At 44.8% G+C, this 25,878-nt stretch overlaps 1 protein-coding gene across 1 annotated transcript in view; it reads right to left on the reverse strand.

The window, feature by feature from the left end:
* Positions 1–8,742: 8,742 nt before the first annotated feature.
* LOC142596418 (ankycorbin-like) overlaps positions 8,743–25,878 on the reverse strand; it is a gene marked incomplete at its 5' end in the record, with an annotated part of 48,843 nt that continues 31,707 nt past the window's right edge. The window contains 10 exons of the mRNA XM_075725520.1: positions 8,743–8,820; positions 9,079–9,144; positions 10,720–10,869; positions 12,291–13,817; positions 14,324–14,442; positions 14,791–14,848; positions 16,056–16,136; positions 16,771–16,857; positions 17,816–17,844; positions 18,520–18,698. Of these exons, the coding sequence (XP_075581635.1) occupies positions 8,743–8,820; positions 9,079–9,144; positions 10,720–10,869; positions 12,291–13,817; positions 14,324–14,442; positions 14,791–14,848; positions 16,056–16,136; positions 16,771–16,857; positions 17,816–17,844; positions 18,520–18,698 (2,374 nt within the window). The remainder of the gene's footprint in view (positions 8,821–9,078; positions 9,145–10,719; positions 10,870–12,290; positions 13,818–14,323; positions 14,443–14,790; positions 14,849–16,055; positions 16,137–16,770; positions 16,858–17,815; positions 17,845–18,519; positions 18,699–25,878) is intronic.

Here is a 25,878-nt window from a genome sequence, read left to right on the forward strand (position 1 = left end):
GTGATGCACAATGCAATTGCTCACCACCCGCCGACCGATACCCAGACAGTTCCCGAGCAGCGATCGCTGCTCCCTGGCCACCACCCCCCCCCCCCCAGTTTCTATACTGAGCATGACGTCATATGGTATGGAATAGCCCTTTGGTCAGTTTGGATCAACTATTCTGGCTGTGCCCCCTCCCAGTTTCTTGTGCGCCTGGCAGAGCATGGGAAGCTGAAAAAGTCCTTGACTAGCATAAACAGTACTCAGCAACAACTAAAAACATCAGCATGTTATCAACATTCTTCTCCTACTAAATCCAAAACACAGCACTATGCCTGCTGCTAGGAAGAAAATTAACTCTATCCCAGCCGAAACCAGGACAGTATCCACCCCTTATTCTATACCATCTACGTCATGCACAGGCCCTCCCCTTTCCAATGTGTTCCAATTAATCACCACCACTTTCCCTATCTTGATATACACACAGATATCATTCCCTTTGTCTATGGCCCATCCCTCTAAAATGTCCATTGAGTTCATTTAGCCCATGACTTTGGGTTCCATCTGTCATCACAGTCTTTCAGAGCAGGAGAGGTGGTGTGCAGTGTTGGACTGTTGCATGCTGAAGTCAGTTCTCATTCCAACACGGTTTCATCAAAGTTCATTTTCATTAAGCTGGGCAATTCTTACTGCAATACCATTGATGTGGCATATAGCAATCATAATATACAGTATTATATACTTAATATTAACCTACTATATTATTATATTAACATGCAGTTAAGAGATAACATACAGTTAAGAGATAACATACAGTATTATAAAGCAATTAATATCATACAATTCAGTTCATTGGCTATTTTCACCCAAAATCAAATTCCCTTGAGGTACACATTGGGCTTCCCCATCCTTTCGCATCACCCACCAAGTGCACCCAGGTCCTTGAGCAAAAGCAATCCCACGAATGGGTTTGCCTTTGCCAGAGGGGGAAGTAACCCAGACTGTCTTCCCCAGCATATTTTTCATGTGCACTACAGGAACTTTATCTCCTTCTACAGTACGTAGAAGTTTTGATTGGGCAGGGCCAGCTCGATTGGCAGATCCCCGGTGTTGACTAACCAGGTGGCTTTTGCTAAATGCGTATCCCAATGTTTAAATGTCCCAGCACCCATTGCTCTCAGGGTAGTCTTTAACAATCCATTGTATCGCTCAATTTTCCCGGAGGCTGGTGCATGGTAAGGGATGTGATACACCCACTCAATGCCATGTTCTTTGGCCCAGGTGTCTATGAGGTTGTTTCGGAAATGAGTCCCGTTGTCTGACTCAATTCTTTCTGGGGTGCCATGTCGCCACAGGACTTGCTTTTCAAGGCCCAGGATGGTGTTCCGGGCGGTGGCATGGGGCACGGGATATGTTTCCAACCATCCAGTGGTTGCTTCCACCATGGTGAGCACATAGCGCTTGCCTTGGCGGGTTTGTGGGAGCGTGATGTAATCAATCTGCCAGGCCTCCCCATATTTATATTTCAGCCATCGTTCACTATACCCAAGGGGCTTGAACTGCTTGGCTTGCTTGATTGCAGCGCATGTTTCACACTCATGAATAACCTGTGCAATACTGTCCATAGTTAAGTCCACCCCTCGATCACGAGCCCATTTATACATTGCATCCCTTCCTTGATGGCCTGAGGCGTCATGGGCCCACTGAGCTATAAATAATTCACCCTTATGTTGCCAGTCCAAATCCACCTGAGCCACTTCAATCTTAGCAGCCTGATCTACTTGCTGGTTGATATTCTTCAGTGGCCCGACTCTTAGGTACATGAGCATCTACATGACGAACTTTTACAACCAGGTTCTCTACCCGGGCAGCAATATCTTGCCACAATGCGGCAGCCCAGATTGGTTTGCCTCTGCGCTGCCAGTTGCTCTGCTTCCATTGCTGCAACCACCCCCACAGGGCATTTGCCACCATCCATGAATCAGTATAGAGATAAAGGCCTGGCCACTTTTTCAGCAATATCTAAAGCCAGCTGGATGGCTTTCACCTCTGCAAACTGACTCGACTCCCCTTCTCCTTCAGCAGTTTCTGCGACTTGTCGTATAGGACTCCCTCCATACAGCAGCTTTCCACCTCCGATGCTTTCCCACAAGACGACAGGACCCATCAGTGAACAGGGCATATTGCTTTTCATTTTCTGGCAATTTATTATACAGTGGGGCCTCCTCAGCACGTGTCACCTCCTCCTCTGGTGATATTCTAAGGTTTTTTCCTTCTGGCCAGTCCATGATCACTTCCAAGATTCCTGGGCGACTGGGGTTTCCTATTCAAGCCCATTGTGTGATCAATGCAACCCACTTACTCCATGTAGCATCAGTTGCATGATGTGTAGAGGGGACCCTCCCTTTGAACATCTAGCCCAACACCGGCAGTCGGGGTGCCAGCAGGAGCTGTGCTTCAGTACCAACCACTTCTGAAGCAGCTCGAACCCCTTCATATGCTGCCAGTATCTCTTTCTCAGTTGGAGTATAGCGGGCTTCGGATCCTCTGTATTCCCGACTCCAAAACCCTAGGGGTCGACCTCGAGTCTCCCCTGGTGCTTTCTGCCAGAGGCTCCAGGTAGGGCCATTCTCCCCGGCTGCAGTGTAGAGCACATTTTTAATATCCTGCCCTGCCCGGACTGGCCCAAGGGCTACTGCATGAACTATCTCCCGTTTAATTTGTTCAAAGGCTTGTTGTTGCTCAGGGCCCCATTTGAATTCGTTCTTCTTCCGGGTCACTTGATAGAGAGGGCTTACGATCTGGCTGTAATTTGGAATATGCATTCTCCAAAACCCCACAACGCCTAAGAAAGCTTGTGTTTCCTTTTTGCTAGTTGGTGGGGACATAGCTGTTATTTTGTTGATCACATCCATTGGGATCGGACGATGTCCATCTTGCCATTTTATTCCTAAAAACTGGATCTCCTGTGCAGGTCCCTTGTCCTTACTCTGTTTTATGGCAAAACCTGCCTTCAGAAGGATTTGGATTATTTTCTTTCCTTTCTCAAAAACGTCTTCTGCTGTGTTGCCCCACACAATGATGTCATCAATGTACTGCAGATGTTCTGGAGCTTCACCCTGTTCCAGTGCTGTCTGGATCAGTCCATGGCAAATGGTGGGGCTGTGCTTCCACCCCTGGGGCAGTCGGTTCCAGGTGTACTGAACACCCCTCCAGGTAAAAGCAAACTGGGGTCTGCACTCTGCTGCCAAAGGGATGGAGAAAAATGCATTAGCAATATCAATTGTGGCATACCACTTAGCTGCCTTTGACTCCAGTTCATATTGAAGTTCTAGCATGTCTGGCACGGCAGCACTCAGTGGCGGTGTAACTTCGTTCAGGCCACGATAGTCCACTGTTAGTCTCCACTCCCCATTAGACTTTCGCACTGGCCATATGGGACTGTTAAAGGGTGAGCGAGTCTTGCTGATAACTCCCTGGCTCTCCAGTCGACGAATCAGGTTATGGATGGGAATCAGGGAGTCTCGGTTGGTGCGATATTGCCGCCTGTGCACAGTTGTGGTAGCAATCGGCACCTGTTGTTCCTCAACCTTCAGCAACCCTACAATCGAAGGGTCCTCTGAGAGACCGGGCAAGGTGGACAACTGTTTAATTTCCTCTGTCTCCAAAGCAGCTATACCAAAAGCCCACTGGTACCCTTTTGGGTCCTTGAAATACCCTCTCCTGAGGTAGTCTATGCCAAGGATGCACGGAGCGTCTGGGCCAGTCACAATGGGGTGCTTTTGCCACTCATTCCCAGTTAGGCTCACTTCAGCTTCCAGTACAGTTAGCTGTTGGGATCCCCCTGTCACTCCAGAAATACAAATGGGTTCTGCCCCTCTATAGTTTGATGGCATTAGCGTGCACTGTGCACCAGTGTCCACTAGAGCCTTCTACTCCTGTGGGTCTGACGTTCCAGGCCATCGAATCCACACAGTCCAGTAAACCCAGTTGTCCCTTTCCTCCACCTGGCTGGAGGCAGGGCCCCTCTAACACTGGTCACAGTATTCGCTGTTCACTTCCTGTAAATGTGAATCAAAAGTCCCCTGATCAAGGTCGGAATTAAAATTAGCCCTCTTACTCTGTCTCGGGAACTGCTCACTGGAAACTGGAGCTGCAATTTTCCTGGGAGAACCGCCTTTTGTAATAGTTTTTCCTTGCAACTCATGCACCCGTGCCTCTAAGGTTGAGGTGGGTTTTCCATCCCACTTTCTCATGTCCTCTCCATAATCACGCAGGTAAAACCACAGGGTGCCCCGTGGTGTGTATCCTCTATATCCTCTCTCTTGAGCATAGGGACGTTGACTCCTAATGCCTGAGACACTGGTCCGTGCAGGTGGGGAGTAGGACAGATCCTCTCTGAGTTGTTGGAACTCTTGGCACATTTTTTCAGACAGTTTTTCCACAGCCGAGACACAGGCCCGTAGGGAGGAAGAGAGCTTTTCTTCGTATTCCCGGAGTTGTCTAGCCACTTCATCCACCGTTGGTGCCTTGTCGTCTTTCCAGGCTAGTATTGCCAACGAGTTGGAATACGATGCTGGTGCGCTCTGTACCACCTTCCGCCACATGGATTGTGTGCACCTGACTTCACCTGGGTCTTTGGTTAACTGCTCATCATTCAGGTCACTGTAAATCACCTCCAGCACGCCTAATTCCCTCAGGTACTGGATACCCTTCTCTACGGTGGTCCATTTGCTTGGGCGGTATAAAACATCCTCCTTGAAGGGATACCTTTCCTTCACGCTTGACAGAAGTCGCCTCCAGAGGCTGAGTGGTTTTGCCCCTTTTCCAATTGCTTTGTCAATGCCCCCTTCCCTGGAAAGGGATCCCAGCTGCTTGGCTTCCCTACCCTCTAAATCCAGGCTACTGGCCCCGTTATCCCAGCATCGGAGCAGCCAGGTGATGATGTACTCGCCTGGATGACGACCGAAATCTTTTCGCATATCTCGCAGCTCACTCAGGGATAGGGATCGGGTGGTCACCGTCTCATTTATGGGTTCTTCCTCCTCTGGTTCTCGTGATGGCCCTGGTTCATCTTCATCCCTTACTAAACGAACTGATTTCCTCGTGTATTTTTTCTTCTGTATAGGGGCAACTGATACCGGCGCTGGTTGGTTCTCTGGTTTAGCCGCAGTGCCTGCCACTGGGGTTGGAGTGGCTGCAGTACCTGTGGTGGGTGTTGGAGTAGCCGCAGTGCTTGTGGCTGTGGTTGGAGTAGCCACAGTGCCTGTTGTTTTGTCATCAGATCCAGAGACCCTCTCTTTCCCTTGAGGGTACTGAATAGTGTTGAACAGGGCTCTATAAGCATGGGCCAGTCCCCAGCATGTTGCAATGAGTTGTGTCTCTTTGGAGTTGCCAGGGTGACAACATACTTCTTCCAAATACTTTACTAGTTCTTCAGGATTCTGCACTTGTTCAGGGGTGAAATTCCAAAACACTGGAGGTCCCCACTGCCCTAGGTACTTGCGCATACGTTCCCACACACCCTGCCACTCATAACTCTCCAGCCTTGGGGCAGATCTCTGGATGATATTCTTAAATTGCTTACTAACCTTTGTCAAAACCAAAACAATATTCCCAAGAAGTATCAATAGAAGTATCTTAACTGCCCAGGGATGTTCAAAATACTGAAAACTTTCTGTAATGAGGGAGGAAGCATTATAGAATAAGGTAATGAAGGTGCCATTCTGTAGTTCCTCCACAACAGACGTCTCCGAGGGAAAGGTATAATTGCTAACTCTCTCCATGAGGTGGTACCCGAAGTACAGTAATGACTTGTGTATAAAACCCAGATACAAAACCATGCTCAAGGTCAGGATTTTGATAAGGAACCTCCCAATCAAAACATCCTTAATCACTACAGAGCATAGCGCAATGCACAGACCAACACCAAGCTTTAACATGCACAGCCAAAAAAAGAACATGGTACAGATCAGATGAACTAATATCATGACCGGCAACTGTTAACAGATTCCTTAATACACTCTAGTTAATCTGTTCTTATCTCAAACCCTTCGTGCCCCACGTTGGGCGCCAAAAAGGACTGTCGTGGTTTAGTCCCAGCCAGCAACTCAGTACCACGCAGCCGCTCGCTCACTCCCCCTACCCCGATGGGATGGGGGAGAGAATCGGAGGAGTAAGAGTGAGAAACACTCCTGGGTTGAGATAAGAACAGTTTAATAATTGAAATAAAATAAAGTAAAATAATAATAATAACAATATAATAATAATAGTAATAATAATATACAAAGCAAGTGATGCACAATGCAATTGCTCACCACCCGCCGACCGATACCCAGACAGTTCCCGAGCAGCGGTCGCTGCTCCCCGGCCAACCCCCCCCAGTTTATATACTGAGCATGACGTCATATGGTATGGAATAGCCCTTTGGTCAGTTTGGATCAACTATTCTGGCTGTGCCCCCTCCCAGTTTCTTGTGCGCCTGGCAGAGCATGGGAAGCTGAAAAAGTCCTTGACTAGCATAAACAGTACTTAGCAACAACTAAAAACATCAGCGTGTTATCAACATTCTTCTCCTACTAAATCCAAAACACAGCACTATGCCTGCTGCTAGGAAGAAAATTAACTCTATCCCAGCCGAAACCAGGACAATAATCAAATTGCAATTTCAGGGAGGAAAACCCGGTATATCTGACAGCTATCTAAACATGAGATATAGAACATATTTGCACTACCTTAAAATGGTCTAGTGAGATTTCCCTAAATACAAAAAGTAAATGAAGGCACAAAAAGAACAAAGATGAAAAAATCGGAAATAGTTTATTTGCTGCATAAGGAAACTTCTTGTAAATTACATATAAAGAAACTTGCTATGCTGTAGTGTATAATTTTCAATATTCCACAAAGATAATTGTAATAAATATACAAACCAAAACTAAGTAGACAACTAAATCCATCAGGCAACGTACAAAATGGTTCATCAAGTTTTATACTTTGCAGCACTAGCATGCTTAAAATCTTGTTGTTCATTTTGAAGTGCTGCAGAAAAATTCTTTTCACATTTCTTTGGAGCATTTTTAAAACCATCTAACTATAAATACCGTTCAAAATTAGCAGGCATTAGTTAAACCACCCAAGAAAAGTAACACCAAGGTCTAACTGATGCAAAGGTGTGATTTTTGGTTTTGTTTTTAAAATCCATTTTAGTTTTGCCAGGGTTAGGAATTATCTAATTGCACTATGAGTCCAGTCAGCCTGAGGCACTGCTGACTCTTGTCATATTATGACTCTATATAAACTTCATAGATTATATAGCTCTGGAGATTTCTCTATTAGAGACATATCCACTAACAGGAATAAAACAAATACCATAGTGAAGCTGCAAGCTAGTTAGAATGGTCGTACCCTCAAGTGCAGTGTGTTCTTAGAAACATTTTTCCATAGTTTCATACTATACCACATCAGGCATTTTTATTTGACTTTTAAATTTAGAAGTGCTGATAAAGGCTTTACTGATGCCCCTGGCCTCAAGAAACAACATGTAGAAATTTTTGACACTTTTTGCTGTTCTCTACCTATCATTTCTACATTTGTTGAAACAGCAGGCTGAATTGCATTTTACACTTCATTGCTCTGGACCACATTGACAGACAGGTCTATTATTCCATACAGATCTTTTTCATACTGAAAACACTTCACTATGCTTCACTATTACTGAATACTTGGGGGTATAAAAAGAAACTCTGTAAAGCACGATTACCTAAAAATATTTGTTAATAAGCTTAATGCAAACATTATGTAGAAAAAAATGGTTTAGTTACAAAAAAAAAATCATTAGAGGGCAAATAAAAATATACTGAAGACAAGTTCTTTACAAAAGTGAGGTTAGGAAGTATGAGGCATTGACATTCACTGTAAACATCCTGTGTTCACTAGAATCCCTTGTCTAAAGTATATGTTCTTCTGGTTTTGTTCCTGAGCTTCATGGCCAACACTTGCATAGATAGCTAAACCTATCATAAAGGGTTGTTTATACAGACCTTTCTGTACTGCTTTGTACAGAACTTCAATGAACTAATGATTTTACCTTTTGAAATAGTTTTATTCCACTGTCAGGTAGTTCAAGGAAACTATGAAATATGGTATGATTTTTGTGTACTCAGTGCATTGGATGGGTTGGGACAGCTGCCTTATGGTGTGTTAATCTTAAATATTACATAAAGAAGTGTAGCTGTTTGATGTTCTGGCTTACCATAAATATTTACTTCTGCTCACTGCTGCAAGGCTCACTTCTGCTCTGCCAAAGACCGTATATGGCAAAATGTCAGGAATCTGAGTGCTACAACATCAAGCAACTAAATTACTCCCCAGTAACAAGATGCAGCTTAGAAACAATACAGAAGACCTTAAGGAGAATTTCACCTTTACCCGGGAAACATGAGTGCTTTCCTCCAGATTAACCTCCCTCTATTTGAGGAAACCAGAAAGTACTTTCAGGGTAAACATGACATGGAGTGGCCTAAGTAAAAAGTCTGAAGAACATACTTGCATTTTGGATATGAAAAGCAGGCATGTGTTTAGTTACTGCACATACAAATGCACATGGGAAGTGGTAGAGACAGACAAACAAATCCACCTCACAAACAGCACAATAACACAAAAGCAGCAAATTGCCAATTTTAAATCTTATGTTAAGGCAAACCTAGATAAACACTCATAACAGGATTAATAAAAATGGGGAGTTTTCCTTGACTTTTTTCTTTACTTTTTCTGTGATTGGCTTTTACATATCGATAAAATTTCTTTAAGCACTTTCTGGACATCTTCATCCATTTGACCCTAGACAAGGGGAGAAAGAAGAAAAAATGATTGAATTCAAGCATCTCTCTACTCCTTAAGAAGATTTACAAACTATTTTTGAGGTATAGTAATTACATCAATTTCTCAAAAGGAAGCAGTGTTACATTTGTGCTTAAACAGTCATACCTTTTGGATAGGATGTCTTAGATAAAACATGCAAAGTTCTTACTAGATCTGCAGAAGAAACATCTTTCATTACAATACCAACACTCTGTAACTGACAATATGCAACCATACCTGCACAGCATAGAGAAGATGCATCCTGTAAACTGAGACAATTTCCTGATGATGTTTCTTTGTTTCCTAGAAAATAGTTAAGCAGGAAGTCACGGAGCATTCAGAACTGTTGAATTCAGAACTCCCCAACTAGATTTAGGGAGCTCTGGGGAATTACAAACCATAGTCTTATGCATGCATGGAAAACCAGCTCAGACAGTACTGTTCCACTAGCCATCTAAAACATAATTTTCTCGGAAGCATAGTCCACATAAATGGACCATCCTAGTAAAAAAGCTGGTGAGATTACATCAACTGTAAGAAGCACTGAGCTGCAAAGATGTGGAATGAGCACATACTTACTTCTGAGCTTATCAGCAACCAGAATTGAGGAAAGCCAACAATATTCTGACAAATGAACCCTCAACTGCAACTGAGCTCTTCTCTGATGCCAGTGACCCATCTATCAGCTAATGCCTTCCCAGGGAAGAAGAGATGCTTACAAAGGTCTTAGCCCATGAAATCCTCAGCTAATTACTATACATTCAAACAAGGAAAGCCAACCTCCTTTTTCATGATCACAGACTGCCACATCCCAGAAGCCATCTTTCCAAATAAACGTGAAGCTGTTAGGAAAGCTAGCCTACAAGAAGGAAAGAATGCTTCTGTCCTGTTTTAAATCCTACCCACTTTCCTAATGTGTTGCATATCTTTGCACCTTACACTACTTTGCTGGGCCTTGAGCAGTGGGAGATGAAGGTTCCTTTTGGACTTGGTGGACTGGGATAAGAAACAGCTATGGGCCTTTACACTGACAGGACACAGTGTTTAACTGTCTGCTTATTTATTTCTCCCCACTGCAAGGGAATTTTGACTCTTCTACATATATTGACTCTTCTGTCTGTCTGCTGGGGAGAGTAGGAGAGCAGACACCAGGTAAGCCATTAAGGCTGGGAATTTTCTTTTCAGAGTTACTCCAGAGCTCTCAATGGCCTCTGGCGGACAGTACCTTCTTTTCACCTTCTGCAGTGAATTAAAATGCTCTTTTGGACAGGCAAGCTCTTGGAAATAGCAATTATGGCTCAACCCAGCTTAGAAGACTGGACCTTTCATGCACAAACAAGTACAATCTTAAAAATCTTTAAGCACTTCAGAATTTTGGAGAATAAACTGTGCTCCCTATAAACACATGGACTTGCTTGATTTGAAACTTCACGCCTTCAGTGACTATTTTCTTCCAAGAAGTCAAATTTATTTCAGCTTAAAAAAACAAAAAGACTTCAGCTGATGAATCAATCCACATGTTCCTGAGAAAACACACAAATCCACTGCACACTGTCCATATTTTTCACAAATCAGGGTCTCAGCAGCAGGTCTGGCCACTACATTCATACACTACATAAAGTACAGAAACTTTGTTCCACTATTGATCTGAGGAAATATATTGGGGAAAACAGCTTGCTTTAGTTAGACTGTTTCTGAGGAGCAATTTGCGACTTTCAGATTCCTAAATGTTTCAGACCATTATAGAATTTCTGGATGAAAACTCCTTTCTTTGTTCTCATTGACTGTGCTCCATTTTAAATAAGGCACAGTCAAGAATGGCACACACATCTTGGGAGAACTGGGAATAATGGTGGGTTTATGAATTATCACACTTACAGTCAGTTGGTTTTGCAACTGCTTCACTTGTTGTTGTAATGCCTCCAGCTGCTGGCTTTGTCTTTTGGGGGCACTGGTTGAGTAGGAAAGCTGAGAAAGGCTGTTCAATGCTTCTTTTAATTTGCTAACTTCCTTGGACATTTCATTGATCTAGGGAGGCAAAAAATGGGTTTTCATTAAAAGCTACAAGGCATACTGTATACTCGTGGGTCTCATCTTGGGGGTATTTGTGACTTAAATTTAAGAAGTGGGGAAAAACAAGATGTAAACTCAATGGACAAACAGAGACATCATGTAAGCAAAGGGTTACAATGCTTCTCTATTCCCCCCTCCTACCCCAGTCAATTCAAAATGCATTTCTTGTCCTGAAAGCCAGCAATATTTACAAACAAGGATTGCATTTACCACCTTTACAGACACTGCTGCTGAACACAAGACAGAAACATACCAAACATAAGCCAGCTATTCACAGCCAGCAAAATACATAGCTTTTTATAAAGAAATTTGTAGTGACAGATATGGTAGTTGCAGAGTAAAAATAGTCAAGTCATGCTGAGGTTGAGATCATAGAATCATAGAATCATAGAATCATTTAGGTTGGAAAAGACCTTTAAGATCATCCAGTCCAACCATTAACCTAACATTACCAAGTCCACCACTAAACCAATTAAGGGTAGAGTAGCAATTTCGTGTTTCCTGGCTTGGTGGCTGGATTATTTTTAATGAAAGTAAAAACTAGGAATCATTAAGATTGGAAAGGACCTCTAAGATCATCAGTCCAACCATCAACCCAACACCACCATGCCTACTAAACCATGTCCCAAAGTGGCACGTCTACCTGTTTTTTGAACACTTCCAAGGATGGTGACTCCACCACCTCTCTGGGCAGCCTGTTCCAATGCTTGACTACCCTTTCCGTGAAGAAATTTTTCCTAATTTCCAACCTAAACCTCCCCTGGTGCAGCTTGAGCCCATTTCCTCTCGTCCTATCGCTAGCTACTTGGGAGAAGAGACCAACACCCACCTCACTACAACCTCCTTTCAGGTAGTTGTAGAGAGCGATAAGGTCTCCCCTCAGCCTCCTCTTTTCCAGGCTAAACAACCCCAGTTCCCTCAGCCGCTCCTCATAAGACCTGTGCTCCAGACCCTTCACCAGCTTCATTGCCCTTCTCTGAACACGCTCCAGAACCTCAATTATCTACTAAACTCAGAATAGTGAATCTTTGTTCCTTTCTGATATTTTGTTTTCTTGTCTCTTCTGGAATCTCTTCCTGCTGTAAATCCCACTTCTTTGACTTCAGTTGCCTGAATAGTGTGAACCCAACCTAAGCAGAACTTAGAAGAGGTAAATTGAAAGATCATGCGTATCTCCACAGAGGAGGAAACCAACTGTAAAGTCAAACATATTGAAAACTTCTTTGACTTTGATATCTGAATTTTTAGATGGGTAAATGCACTCAGAAGTTACTCTACTGTGATACTTGACACAACATCGTCTATTAGGTCACCGTCCAACATGTTTCGCAGTCTCAACTCATGTACTACCCCCTCCACTTTAGTGAATCACTAACCTTTTTATCTTTATCCTCTTCTAGTTTTGATGAGCTTTCAGAATATCTTTTCATTTCAAGAAGATCATCTTGAGCTTGATGGTACTTTTGGTGAAGACCAGCCACCTCCCGTTCCTTTGCTTCAAGCAGAGTATGCATGCCTTCTTTCTCTTCTTTCAAGTGCAAAACTTCATTTCTCAGTTGCATAGCATCTAAGGACACATTTTCCTTCTCTTTGATTACATCCTTCAGTTTGGATGACAAAACACTAACTTCACCCTCTAATGATGACTGGAGATTTTCATATGTAGCCTTGGGTACCATTGCTTCATTAATTGCAGCTTTTTCTTCCAGTAATTCCTTCTGTAGGTTTCTTACTTCGCTTTCCTTGTTGGTAAGCAGTCCTTTGAGCTCATTTATTTCTTCCTCCATTTCCTTCACAGTATTTCTGAGTGCATTCATCACCTGATGGTGTTCATTAATTGGCAGAGAGTTCTGTTTCTGAGTGTCTAACAGTTGCTTTAGTTCTTCTGCTTCATCTAATACTTTTGTGTACTGGGATTTCATTTCTGATAACTCATTCTCTGCTTTGTATTTCAAAGAATTTGTTACCTGCATCAGTTTTTCATGTTCATCTCTAGGAATGTAGTCCAAAGCTATATCATCTAGAGTTTTTCTCTTCCTATAGTCTTCAAGTTCTGTTTGTGCTTCTTTGTACAACTGAGACAATTCACTAAGTTGTCTGTTGAGCTCATCTATTATTCTGTGCATTGCATCTTTAATTTCTCCAGCTTCAGCACTAGATTCCAATTGTGTCTGATTTGTCAGCTTGTCCTGTAGCCTTTTAATTTCCTCTTGCCCTTCTTTGTACCTCTCAATCAACAATGCTTTCTCTTGATTAATGTTATCAATAACTGAACAATATGAATTCTTTATTTTCTCACAGTCTTCCACAGACAATTTGCTTGCCACATTCTGCTCTCTTTCTTCAAACTTTTTCTGTAGCGCTCTCACTTTCTCTTTTTGTCTTTCACTTTCCTCCAATGCTCTCTTCAATTCTTGCTTAAGCATTTCAACTTCTTCACATGTAACCTTCAACCTGCTCAGCTCAGAACTGGTTTCTTCACTTTCAGAGGAAACAAGACCCAGCTTCATTTGCCTTTGTACATTCAAAACCTCTTTCACAGCTTCCTCATACTTGTTTTGAGTTTCTTGGAACTTCAGGTTAAGATCAGAACCATTTTCTGAAATGTCTGTGCTATTTAAATGATCTGTTTCTGGGACTCTAGACTGGACCTGAGCTTCTGTGTGCTTTCTTTTGGCTTCAGAATTCTCTAATTTCCTCTGCACATCCTTTAAGTCTTCCTGGAGGTACTTCATTTTTACTTCACTGGGGCTTGTCAACTTTTCTTGAATTTGGGTGGCATTTAATGTAGACTTCAGCTCCTGAGCTGAGAACTCACTTTGTCTATCTGCTGTTTGATCAAACTCTGTTTGGGTTGGATAATAAGATTCTATGGTTGAATCCACTTCTTTAGGTGTTCTTTCCTGTGCAAAAGAAAGCCAAACAATTGCACAATAAAAACAAACACATGATTATATTTTTTAGAATAGAGTAAGCAAGGAAATCTTGCCACATCCTACAGAGACAATTAAAGCACCATGGAAGAAAGTTTTTAGAAAAATACAAAACCCAGCTGCTCCCATTTAGTCATCTACAGTGAAAGAAGGCAGTAAGTGCCAAGTTCCTCTGAAAGTCTGGGCTGATCTCCATAAGCTAATAACCAAAGCTATACAAATTAAAATTCTGCTAACACAACTGTTAAGATCTTTTAGAATGTGGTTATCATAATAAACAAAGTTATTCAGTAATTTATGGGAAAAGTGAGAAGATCAAAACACTGATTTAATCCTTTGGGGCAGAGTGTTTCCATGATCTTACCACCAACAAGCTCGTTAAATTATCTGCACAGCACATCTCTCTAAACCAGTAAGCAGCTCTTTGTTCTGCTAGCAGATTAACAGAGCACTAGAACAGCACAAAAAAATGCCACCTGTAATTTGTCCTGTAGCTCCTTATTATGCAATGTCAAAGAAGCAATTTTTGCTTGCATCAACAGAAGTAGATCTTGCTGGTCAGCTTCAGAACTCACATCCAATAAACTATCAGCACCTTTGGAGAAAAAAAAAGACTCAAAAGCTTTCAAAAAGCTGAACTGCTAGCTAGTTAGTTATTCTAACCTTTCAAATTAAACAGTTTGTTCCCATGACCGCTAAGTGTACTGAGCAAGCAAACTGTTCCTAGAAACTGTTTCCCAAAAGATGTGTTCGATCACCCAATAAAAGCAGGAAGTTTTGGTGGGGAGCCGCTAGTGAAATTACAAAACATTACTCCCAATACTTATTGTGTCTCACATTCTAAACGGAAAGGCACAGAGGATTTCTGACCAGATTTCAACATTTCACACCACCTAAAACACGTAAGCAAATATGAAAATAAGGATTAAGTGTTATTGTATACCTGTCGTGCTGTCACTCAGCCTGTCTTTATTATCTCGATGCAAGGAGCTGAATTCTTCCTGCTGAGACACCAAAAGAAAACGCTTTCACAGAAAGTGGATGTAAAGTTGGACAGTTCACCAAAGAGAAGTACAGACAGTATAGATCTTGCCGGATAGTGGGTTTCTTCTATTTCTGGGCTCTTGTTTAATTGTAGCATGTGGCCAGTATTTTAAAGTCTGCAAAAGGCATTCAAGTTCCTTTGCCCAGTTCTCATTAAATGTTAATGAAACATGGGCAACAATCTCATAGATAATTTGGAAGGCTGCAGACCCTGTGATAAATAATTGCAAAATATTATGTATGTAAAAAAAACCACCAAACTTCAATACCTGTCCTGGTTTTGGCTGGGATAGAGTTAATTTTCTTCCTAGTAGCTGGCATAGTGCTTGTGTTTTGGATTTAGTAGGAGAAGAATGCTGATAACACACTGATGTTTTTAGTTGTTGCTAAGTACTGCTTATGCTAGTCAAGGACTTTTCAGCTTCCCATGCTCTGGCAGGTGCACAAGAAGCTGGGAGGGGGCACAGCCAGAATAGTTGATCCAAACTGACCAAAGGGCTATTCCATACCATATGACGTCATGCTCAGTATAGAAACTGGGGGGGGGGTTGGTCGGGGAGCAGCAATCGCTGCTCGGGAACTGTCTGGGTATTGGTTGGCGGGTGGTGAGCAATCGCATTGTGCATCACTTGCTTTGTATATTATTATTATTATCATTATTGTATTGTTGTTATTATCATTACTATTTTACTTTATTTCAATTATTAAACTGTTCTTATCTCAACCCAGGAGTGTTTCTCACTCTTAGTCCTCCAATTCTCTCCCCCATCCCATCGGGGTAGGGGGAGTGAGCGAGTGGCTGCATGGTGCTTAGTTGCTGGCTGGGGCTAAACCACGACAGTTTGGTGAAAGGGTCTCTACTTTTTGCATTGCACAATGCCATGCACTTCACTGGTATTAGGTAATGAGCTCTCCCAGCATTAATAGTTTCATAACCATATTCCTAAATACTTACTAATTTATGATTAATTCTGTTTACATATTGAGTAAACATTAAAGTAATCCACACTTGCTTTATAAATTGCATTGAAACAGATTTGGATTCCTTTTTGTTCCAAAAATTCATCTAATTAATTCACAGGAGATTCTGCAGTCAGCAAACTAGGTTATTAAGGTACTGTACTTTCCTTCCCCAAGCTTAGTAGGAACAGAAAACTTTGATACCTTGCACACTTGGTCAGCAAAGAAAGCCTGCCCTTTTCCAGTCATAGGAGTTGATGAGTGTGGAGAGGACGAATCACTGAGCTGTAAAAGATTTTATGTAAATATGTATGTATACATACATGTACATATAACTACCTCTCTAACACATGCCCATGTATAGACACACACACTAAAGAGTACTTTTCCCTGCACTAATGTAAGTTACAACTCTAGGTTAGTTTCAAAGAGTAGATCTAATTATTCAGTGCTCTTCTGAGTCAGTATTACATATGCAGTATAGCTGCTATACAGGTAACATTCCTGTTTAACATGAAATCTGTTAAACTGCATTTTGATACTATATGAATCTATTCAAGTATTTTATTTTCATATGTATATAGGCATATAATAATGTGTACATATATATGTATATTTAAAATATACATAATTATTTACTTATGGAAGTCGGCAAAACCAGGAGACCTTCAACTTTAGATGGAAGAAGCAATTGTACAGTAAAATTTGTACAGTTATATCTTAGATCATGCTATATTTCAAGCAATTTTCTTAGTCAACCTAAACAACATGTGCTTTCATGGTGTCATCCTAATGTCAGGAAAAGCACTCATGGCAAGACAGGCATATAAAATAACAGTGATAGAGCAAATCCAGCCCACATCATGCTCAAAGCACTTTTCACCCCCTAAAAGCATCTCAAAATTGGTGTCGTCTTTACCTGAATAGGACTGATAGGAGGAGATGGGGCTTTGCATTTTTTTGGAGTTCCACTTCTTTCTGAACTTAATTTAGAGCCTTGATCATGCTGAAAGTTTCACCAGCCAGAAAAAGTAGGTTTATTAGTTTGGTTAGTAAAGTCCGAGCAATTTGTTTTATAAAAAAATAAAATCCTACATTAATCTCAACTTTTGCAGCTCATGCAGTGCCTTATCATTTTTTTTCCTATGTAAAGACTACATCTCTACTAACACAAAGATATTAAACATGTCTGACAATAAGAATCTGCCCCCTTGTAATCCATGCTTTAGTGAAAACAAACAAGATTTAGTGAAAAAGCAGAAGCTGACAACAGGTTTAGCACTAGTGATCTTACATACTTCCATTCATACATAGTCCAGTCATGTAATTCTTAATGACTACCCTCTTTCCTCTCCATCAGCTTCTGCTCGAGCTCCCTGAAAAACCCACCTCTCCACTCAGAGAAAGAATGAACCAATGCATTGCACCCTCATCCACTTTCCAGCCACCAGGTCTACAATTTACTTTCACTCCAAGATATCATGATACTAAATAAAAAAATGTAAGAAACTTATTTAATTGCCTAAACCTGCTGAGATTCTCACAGGTGGGGGTCCCCAGTAAGATGTAACCGGGTATAACCTTTAATTATGTGTTTTGGAAACAGAGAACTTTTCTAGATCATCTTCTCTACAGTTTGAAGAGATAGGGAGTTCGAGAGCCAAGATCCTGCATTACACATGAGAAACGTAGAGTATCTTCCTGGCACACGTATGTGCATATACACACATCCTCCCTTCCTTTTCTCACCGAGGGTGCTGGCTGCTATTACAGAGAGAAGCTAAGTTTAAAAGCGATGTTCCTGAAACACATTTCTTAAATAAGCAACAAAAACCTTTCACATTACAATGGCAGCGCATCTCACAGTGACATTTACTAGTGCTTCTAGTCATGTCAATTACTGTTTTTTCTTAAGTTACAAGCCTATATAGCCCAAGTATTTTTAAAACCAAAAGGACAAATACCTGTTTTGCTTTTGTCGGTGACTTTGTACCTGTGAAGCAGAAAAGAAGTGGAATTAAGAACAGCTATCAAAGAAAAAGTTATTTGCCATTCCTAACCCATCTCTCAGCTCTACTTCCCACACCATAAATGCTTTGTTTTTTTAATTCCTGTCTGAAATCTGAGAAATATACTTTAATTTCCAAATTCCATTTGAACCATATCCTTTCTCTGCTGTTTTTTGTACTTCATATTGAGATAAAATTCGAAGGATTATGACAATTCTTATTCTACTATAGTCTCGCACCATTCTTGCACATTAGCTTCCTACTTTAGAAATCTGTCTTAGTTTGACCATAAAGCCCTCTGTCTGCATTAGTTCCTTCTCCAGTCCTTCTACTGAGGAGCTATATGTTCCACTTACTCTTTCACATAAGAGGATCTATTCCAAACTGTATGCAAGACTTCATGATGCTGCTACATCAGCTTATCTTTTCTTTCTCCAAAACACCTCTTTTTGCCCTGCTCAGTGCTTTATCCCATGCTAAATATTACCATCTATGGCAAAGACCACATTTTCCTGCTTTTGGGAAGACTCAGCCAGACCATCTTGAAGATGGCTTTTGAAATTTTTCAGGCTACCTTATGAAGTAAATTTTTTCATTGCTAAACATACATGTAGCTAATTCAAGAAGTGACAAACTACAGATCGGCATCTCTTACGTACCCAGATCCTGAGATAACTTTGATGATAGGAGATTCTGGATCCTTGTATTCTCGGAGAGCTTGGAGTAATGCAGGGCATTCTGTTCAAAGACATCTACTAAATTGACATCTGCACCTTTCCTAAGGAAGGCTTCCACCATGTTAAGGCTACCAGCTTCACAAGCCATCATCAAAGCAGTTCTGGACAAAACAAATGCAAAGTGTCAAGACTGTACTCTTTAAGCAGCAGCTCATTTTTTCAGGAAAAAAGTGTGACAGTTACTGTGCAATAAAGTCCAAGATTTTATCAACATGTGTATTGACACATATATGTAACTGTTGTTTCTCTTTACAAACACCTACCTGCCCCTCCCCCTCTTCCCCATACTCCCCAGCTGGATCTTCTGCAAAGATCTGGCTTGCTTTGCACACATCTCCAAACATTTCTAAAAATGGGTTCCTGAGGTTAAGAGGAGAGTCATAGATAGAAATGGCTGCAGGATTAAATCAGACTATTAAATCTCACTGCCACACTCCAATTATAGCTCAGCAAGTGGTGGTACAAGAAAGGAAACTTTGTGGTTGGTGTCTACTACAGGCCACCGGATCAAGAAGAGGAGATTGATGAAGAGTTCTTTCTTCAACTGCAGAAAGCATCACACTCACAGGCCCTGATCCTGATAGGGGACTTCAACCACCTGGACATCTGCTGGAGAAGCGGCACAGTGAACTGCAAGCAGTCCAGGAAACTACCGGAGTGTGTTGAGGACAACTTCCTAGTACAGGTGATGGAGAGCCCAACCAGAGGAGAGACACTTCTGGACCTGTTGCTCACTGTGGTGGGTTGACCCTGGCTGGATGCCAAGTGCCCACCAAAGCTGCTCTATCACTCCCCTTCTCAACTGGACAGGGGAGAGAAAAAATAATGAAAAAGCTTGTGGGTCAAGATAAGGACAGGGAGATCACTCAGCAATTACCAACACGGGCAATACAGCCTCAACTTGGGGGAAAAACAGTTTAATTTATTACCAATCAAAACTGAGTAGGGTAATGAGAAATAAAAGCAAATCTTAAAACACATTCCCCCCACCCCTCCCTTCTTCCCAGGCTCAACTTCACTCCCCATTTCTCTACCTCCTCCTCCCGAGCAGCACAGGGGGACGGGGAATGGGGGTTGCGGTCAGTTCATCACTCGTCGTCTCTGCCGCTCCTTCCTCCTCAGGGGAGGATTCCTCACACTCTTCCCCTGCTGCAGCGTGGGGTCCCTCCCACGGGAGACAGTCCTCCATGAACTGCTCCAGTGTGGGTCCCTTCCATGGGGTGCAGTCCTTCAGGAGCAGACTGCTCCAGCAGGGGTCCCCCACGGGGTCACAAGTCCTGCCAGCAAAATTGCTCCAGCATGGGCTTCTCTCTCTCCACCGGTCCACAGGTCCTGCCAGGAGCCTGCTCCAGCACGTGCTTCCCACAGGGTCACAGCGTCCTTCAGGCACACCCACCTGCTCCGGTGCCTGGAGCACCTCCTCCCCTTCCTTCTTCACTGACCTTGGTGTCTGCATAGTTGTTCCTCTTACATATTCTCACTCCTCACTCCAGCTGCAGTTTGTGTCCCTGGTTTTTTTTCCCCTTCTTAAATATGTTATCACAGAGGTGCTACCACCATTGCTGATTGGCTCAGCCTTGGCCAGCTGTGGCTCCATCTTGGAGCTGGCTGGCATTGGCTCTATTGGACATGGGGGAAGCTTCTAGTAGCTTCTCACAGAAGCTACCCCTGTATTCCCCCTGCCCGCTACAAAAACCTTGCCACGCAAACCCAATACACTCACTAATACGGAAGAATTTATCGGAGAGGTCAAGACTGGAGGTAGTCTGGGCTGCAGTGATCATGCCCTGGTGGAATTCTCAGTCTTGAGGGGTACAGGACAGGTAAAAAGTAGAGTCAGGACCCTAAACCTCAGAAAGGCAAACTTTTGGATGTTTAGGGCACTAGTGCATGGGATCACCTGGGAAACTGCCCTCAGAGGCAAAGGAGCAAACGGGAGCTGGGAGATATTTAAAGACAATTTTCTTAGGGCATGAGAGCTCCCAGTCCTGACATGCAAGAAGTTGGGCAGGGGAGGCAGGAGGCCAGCTTGGCTAAGTCAAGACCTCTTAGCCAAACAAAAACACAAAACCAAAATGCATAGGCAGTGGAGGCAGGGATATACATCTTGGGGAGATTATAGGGATATGGCCTGGGAGTACAGGGAGGGGATCAGGAAAGCCAAGGCACAGCTGGAGCTGAACTTGGCTAGGGATGTGAAAAATAACAAGAAGTGTTCCTTCAGGTACATAGGACAACAAAGGAAGATGAAAGAAACTGTACCTGCCCTGATGAGAAAAACAGGAGACCTGACTGCAAACGACATGGAGAAGGCTGAGGTACTCAAATTTTTTGCCTCAGTCTTCACCGGCAAGTGTTCTAGCTACACTGCCCAATTCACAGAATCCAAAGGCAGGGACTGGGACAATGAAGTAATGCCCACCATAGGAGAAGATCAGGTTTGAGACCATCTAAGGAACCTGAATGTGCTCAAGTCCATGGGACCTGATGAGATGCATCCAAGGGTCCTGAGGGAACTGGCAGATGAAGTTGCTAAGCCACTATCCATCATATTTCAAAAGTTGTGGCAGACTGGTGAAGTTCCCAGTGACTGGGAAAGGGGAAATGTAGCCCCCATTTTTAAAAAAGGAAAAAAGGAAGACCCGGGGAACTACAGGCCTGCCAGTCTCACCTCTCTGCCCAGCAAGATCATGGAGCAGGTCCTCCTGGAAACTGTGCTAAGGCACATGGAGAACAGAGAGGTGATTGGTGATATTCAACATGGCCTCACTAAGGGCAAATTGTGCCTGACAAATTTGGTGGCCTTCTATGACAGGGTTACAGCATTGGTGGATAAAGGAAGAGCGACTGACGTCATCTACCTGGACTTGTGCAAAGCATTTGATACTGTCCCACACAACATCCTTGTCTCTAAAATGGAGAGGCATGGATTTGACAGATGGACCACTCAGTGGATAAGGAATTGGCTGGATGGTCACACTCAAAGAGTTGCGATCAACAGCTCAATGTCCGGGTGGAGATCAGTGACATGTGAGGTCCCTCAGGGGTCTGTATTGGGACCGGTATTATTTAACATCTTTGTCAGGGACGTGGACAGTGGGATTGAGTGCACCCTCAGCAAGTTTGCAGATGACACCAAGCTGAGTTGTGCGGTTGATTCACTGCAGGGAAGGGATGCCATCCAGAGGGACCTTGACAGGCTAGAGACGTCACTCAGCAATTACCGTCATGGGCAAAACAGACTCGACTTGGGGAAAATCACTTTAATTTATTACCAATCAAAACTGAGTAGGGTAATGAGAAATAAAAACCCTAAATTTTAAAACACCTTCCCCCTACCCCTCCCTTCTTCCCGGGCTCAACTTCACTCCTGATTTTCTCTACCTATTCCCCCCGAGCGGTGCAGTGGGATGGGGAATGGGGGTTGCAGTCAGTTCATCACTCGTCGTCTCTGCTGCTCCTTCCTCCTCAGGGGGAGAACTCACACTCTACCCCTGCTCCAGCATGGGGTCCCTCCCACGGGAGACAGTCCTCCACGAACTTCTCCAATGTGGGTCCTTCCCACGCGCTGCAGTTCTTCACGAACTGCTCCAGCGTGGGTCCTTTCCACGGGATGCAGTCCTTCAGGAGCAGACTGCTCCAGCGTGGGTCCCCCACGGGGTCACAAGTCCTGCCAGAAAACCTGCTCCAGCGTGGGCTCCTCTCTCTCCATGGGTCTACACGTCCTGCCAGGACCCTGCTCCAGCACGGGCTTCCCATGGGGTCACAGCCTCCTTCGGGCATCCACCTGCTCCAGCGTGGAGTCTTCCACAGGCTGCAGGTGGATATCTGCTCCCTCGTTACCCTCCATGGGCTGCAGGGGGATAGCCTGCCTCACCATGGTCTTCACCAGGGGCTGCAGGGGAATCTCTGCTCTGGTGCCTGGAGCACCTCCTCCCCCGCCTTCTTCACTCACCTTGGTGTCTGCAGAGTTGTTTGTCTCATATTCTCACTCCCCTCTCTTCCAACTGCTGTTGCACAGCAATTTTTTTCCCTTTCTTAAATATGTTATCATAGAGGTGCTACCACTGTCACTGATTGGCTCAGACTTGGCCAGTGGCAGGTCCACCTTGGAGCCGGCTGGCACTGGCTCTATCGGTCATAGGGGAAGCTTCTGGGCATCTTCTCACAGAAGCCACCCCTGTAGCCCCCCCCACCCCGAAACCTTGCCACGCAAACCCAATACAACATGCTGTTTTCTAAGGTTTCTAAGGTTCTCCCCTTCCTCTCCCAAGAAGGCTTCTCCTTTTTCAGTAAAAACTTAACTACTTTTGTGAACAGGAGATGCAAGAGTAGTCACTCTCCTTACCAAAAGGAAAACAAGTTGTAAAATCATATATTCCATGTTATATCATTTTCCTTGCTTCTACACACAGTACTGGCAGTCACCGAGGCGAAGGGCTCCGGAGCGGATGCTCGTGCCGGGGCACCCTTGCTAAGGTGGCAAAAAGCGCAGGGCGAGAGCGGGCAGCCCAGCCCCACGCCTAGAGCGGGAAAGAGTGGGGAAGGGCGAGCTGCTGACGTGCGGCAGCTCTGACGCAGCGTGGGCGGGGACAGGAGTGATGGCGGCCAAACCCCCCCACGTATAAAAGCAGCCCCCAGGGAGCGCGAGCGACCAGGACGGGCAAACAGGGCGTGGTGCGTCAGTTTGCGCGGTCAGGGCGTGCGGGGAAGGCCAAGTGCCCCCGCTCCTAGTTCCAAAGGGAAACTCACACAGTGGTCATCGTCCCCCCAGGAGAATACCTGGCAGCTATGGTTACCACTCGCCCGAAAGCCTCTGCCAGAAGGAATGCGGCAACCCAGACAGAGCTCCCACACAAACATGCAGCCGTCCAGGTCGCCGGCTGCAGGGAGTGCCTGAGCCTGTCGCTTGTACCGGAGGGCAGCGGAGACAGCAAATGTCTTCGATGTGACGAGGTAGATGATCTCCTCAGCCTGGTGGCAGAGCTGAAGGAGGAGGTGGAAAGGCTGAGGAGTATCAGGGAGTGCGAGGGAGACAGATTGGTGAAGCCACACCCTACCATCCCTGGGGCCACGGCAGCAGGCGGAGGCCCCACAAGGAGTGGAGGAACCCCTACCCTCTTGCCGGCAAGCAGAAGGACGGGACCTAAGAGACGGGGGGGAATGGAAACAGGTCCCTGCCCGGGGAGGCAGGCGAATCCCCTCCCGGCCTCCCTCACCTTCCCAGTTGCCCTTACATAACAGATATGGGGCTCTGGAAGTTGAGGGCCAGGCAAGTGGAGAGGGAGGTGAAGGCGAAGGTCCAGCCAGGGGGTTGCCGAGGGCCAGTCAGTCAACCCCACGGATTACGACTGCCCCTGTTAAGAAAGAAAGGAGGGTAATTGTGGTGGGTAATTCCCTCCTGCAGGGAACTGAGGGCCTGATCTGCCGTCCGGACCCATCCCACAGGGAAGTCTGCTGCCTCCCTGGGGCCCGGGTTAGGGACGTTACTAGGAAACTCCCCGATCTGGTATGGCCCTCCGATTATTACCCGTTGCTGGTTGTACAGGTTGGCAGTGATGAGATTACAGAGAGAACTCCTAAAGCAATGAAGAGGGACTTCAGGGCACTGGGGCAATTGGTTGCAGGATCGGGAGCACAGGTAGTGTTTTCCTCAATCCTGTCAGTGGCAGCGAGGAGTGCTGAAAGGAATGGGAAAACTCACCTGATTAACAGGTGGCTCAGAGGCTGGTGCCATCGGTGGAATTTTGGGTTTTTTGATCATGGGGAGGTTTACATGGCACCGGGCCTGCTGGCAGCTGATGGAGATCAGCTGTCTCCAAAGGGGAAAAGGATTCTGGCCCATGAGTTGGCGGGACTCATTGAGAGGGCTTTAAACTAGGTTTGAAGGGGGAAGGGGATATAAACGGGCCCGCTAGTGAGGAGCCCAGGGGCAGCATGGCAACACTGGGGGCGAAATCAATAGCCCGTCTCGAGTGCATGTACACCAATGCACGTAGCATGGGCAACAAACAGGAGGAGCTGGAAGCACTTCTGCAGCAGGATAGCTACGACTTAGTCGCCATCACAGAAACATGGTGGGATGAGTCTCATGACTGGAGTGCTGCACTGGATGGCTATAAGCTCTTCAGAAGGGATAGGCAGGGAAGGAGAGGCGGTGGGGTGGCTCTGTATGTTAGGGAGTGTTTTGACTGTATGGAGCTCGACAGTGGTGATGATAAGGTCGAGTGCTTCTGGGTAAGGATGAGGGGGAAGGCCAGCAAGGCAGACGTCCTGTTGGGAGTCTGCTATAGACCACCCAACCAGGATGTAGAGGTAGATGAGGTGTTCTACAAGCAGCTGGCAGAAGTCTCGCAATCGCTGGCCCTTGTTCTTGTGGGGGATTTCAACTTGCCGGACATCTGCTGGAAATACAACACAGCAGAGAGGCAACAGTCTCAGAAGTTCCTGGAGTGTGTGGAGGATAACTTTCTGACGCAGCTGGTAAGCGAGCCTACCAGGGGAGGTGCCTCGCTTGACCTGATGTTTACTAACAGAGAAGGACTCGTGGGAGATGTCGTGGTTGGAGGCCGTCTTGGGCTTAGCGACCATGATATGATAGAGTTCCTGATTCTTGGCGATGTAAAGAGGAGAGGCAGCAAAACTGTTACCATGGACTTCCGGAGGGCAGACTTTGGCCTCTTCAGGACCCTGGTTGGGAAAGTCCCTTGGGAGGCAGTCCTGAAAGGCAAAGGGGTCCAGGAAGGCTGGGCCTTCTTCAAGAAGGAAGTCTTAAAGGCGCAGGAGCGGGCTGTCCCCGTGTGACATAAGACCAACTGGCGGGGAAGACAACCGGCCTGGCTGAATAGAGAGCTTTTGTGGGGACTCGGGGAAAAAAGGAGAGTCTACCGCCTTTGGAAGAAGGGGCGGGCAGCTCAGGAAGAGTACAGGGATCTTGTTAGGTCATGCAGGGAGGAAATTAGAAAAGCAAAAGCCCAGCTAGAACTCAATCTGGCCAATGTTGTAAAAGATAATAAAAAATGTTTTTATAAGTACATCAGCAATAAAAGGAGAGCCAAGGAGGATCTCCATTCTTTGCTGGATGTGGGGGGGAACATTGTCACCGAGGACAAGGAAAAGGCTGAAGTACTTAACGCCTTCTTTGCCTCTGTGTTCAACAGCCAGACTGGTCATCCCCAGGGTACTCAGGCCCTTGAGCAAGAGGATAGGGATAGGGACCAGAATGGAGCCCTCATAGTCCAGGAGGAAGCAGTTAAGGACCTGCTATGCCACCTGGATGCT

This window comes from Pelecanus crispus, chromosome W (assembly GCF_030463565.1).
Source record: "Pelecanus crispus isolate bPelCri1 chromosome W, bPelCri1.pri, whole genome shotgun sequence".
In the NCBI taxonomy this organism is placed as follows: domain Eukaryota; kingdom Metazoa; phylum Chordata; class Aves; order Pelecaniformes; family Pelecanidae; genus Pelecanus; species Pelecanus crispus.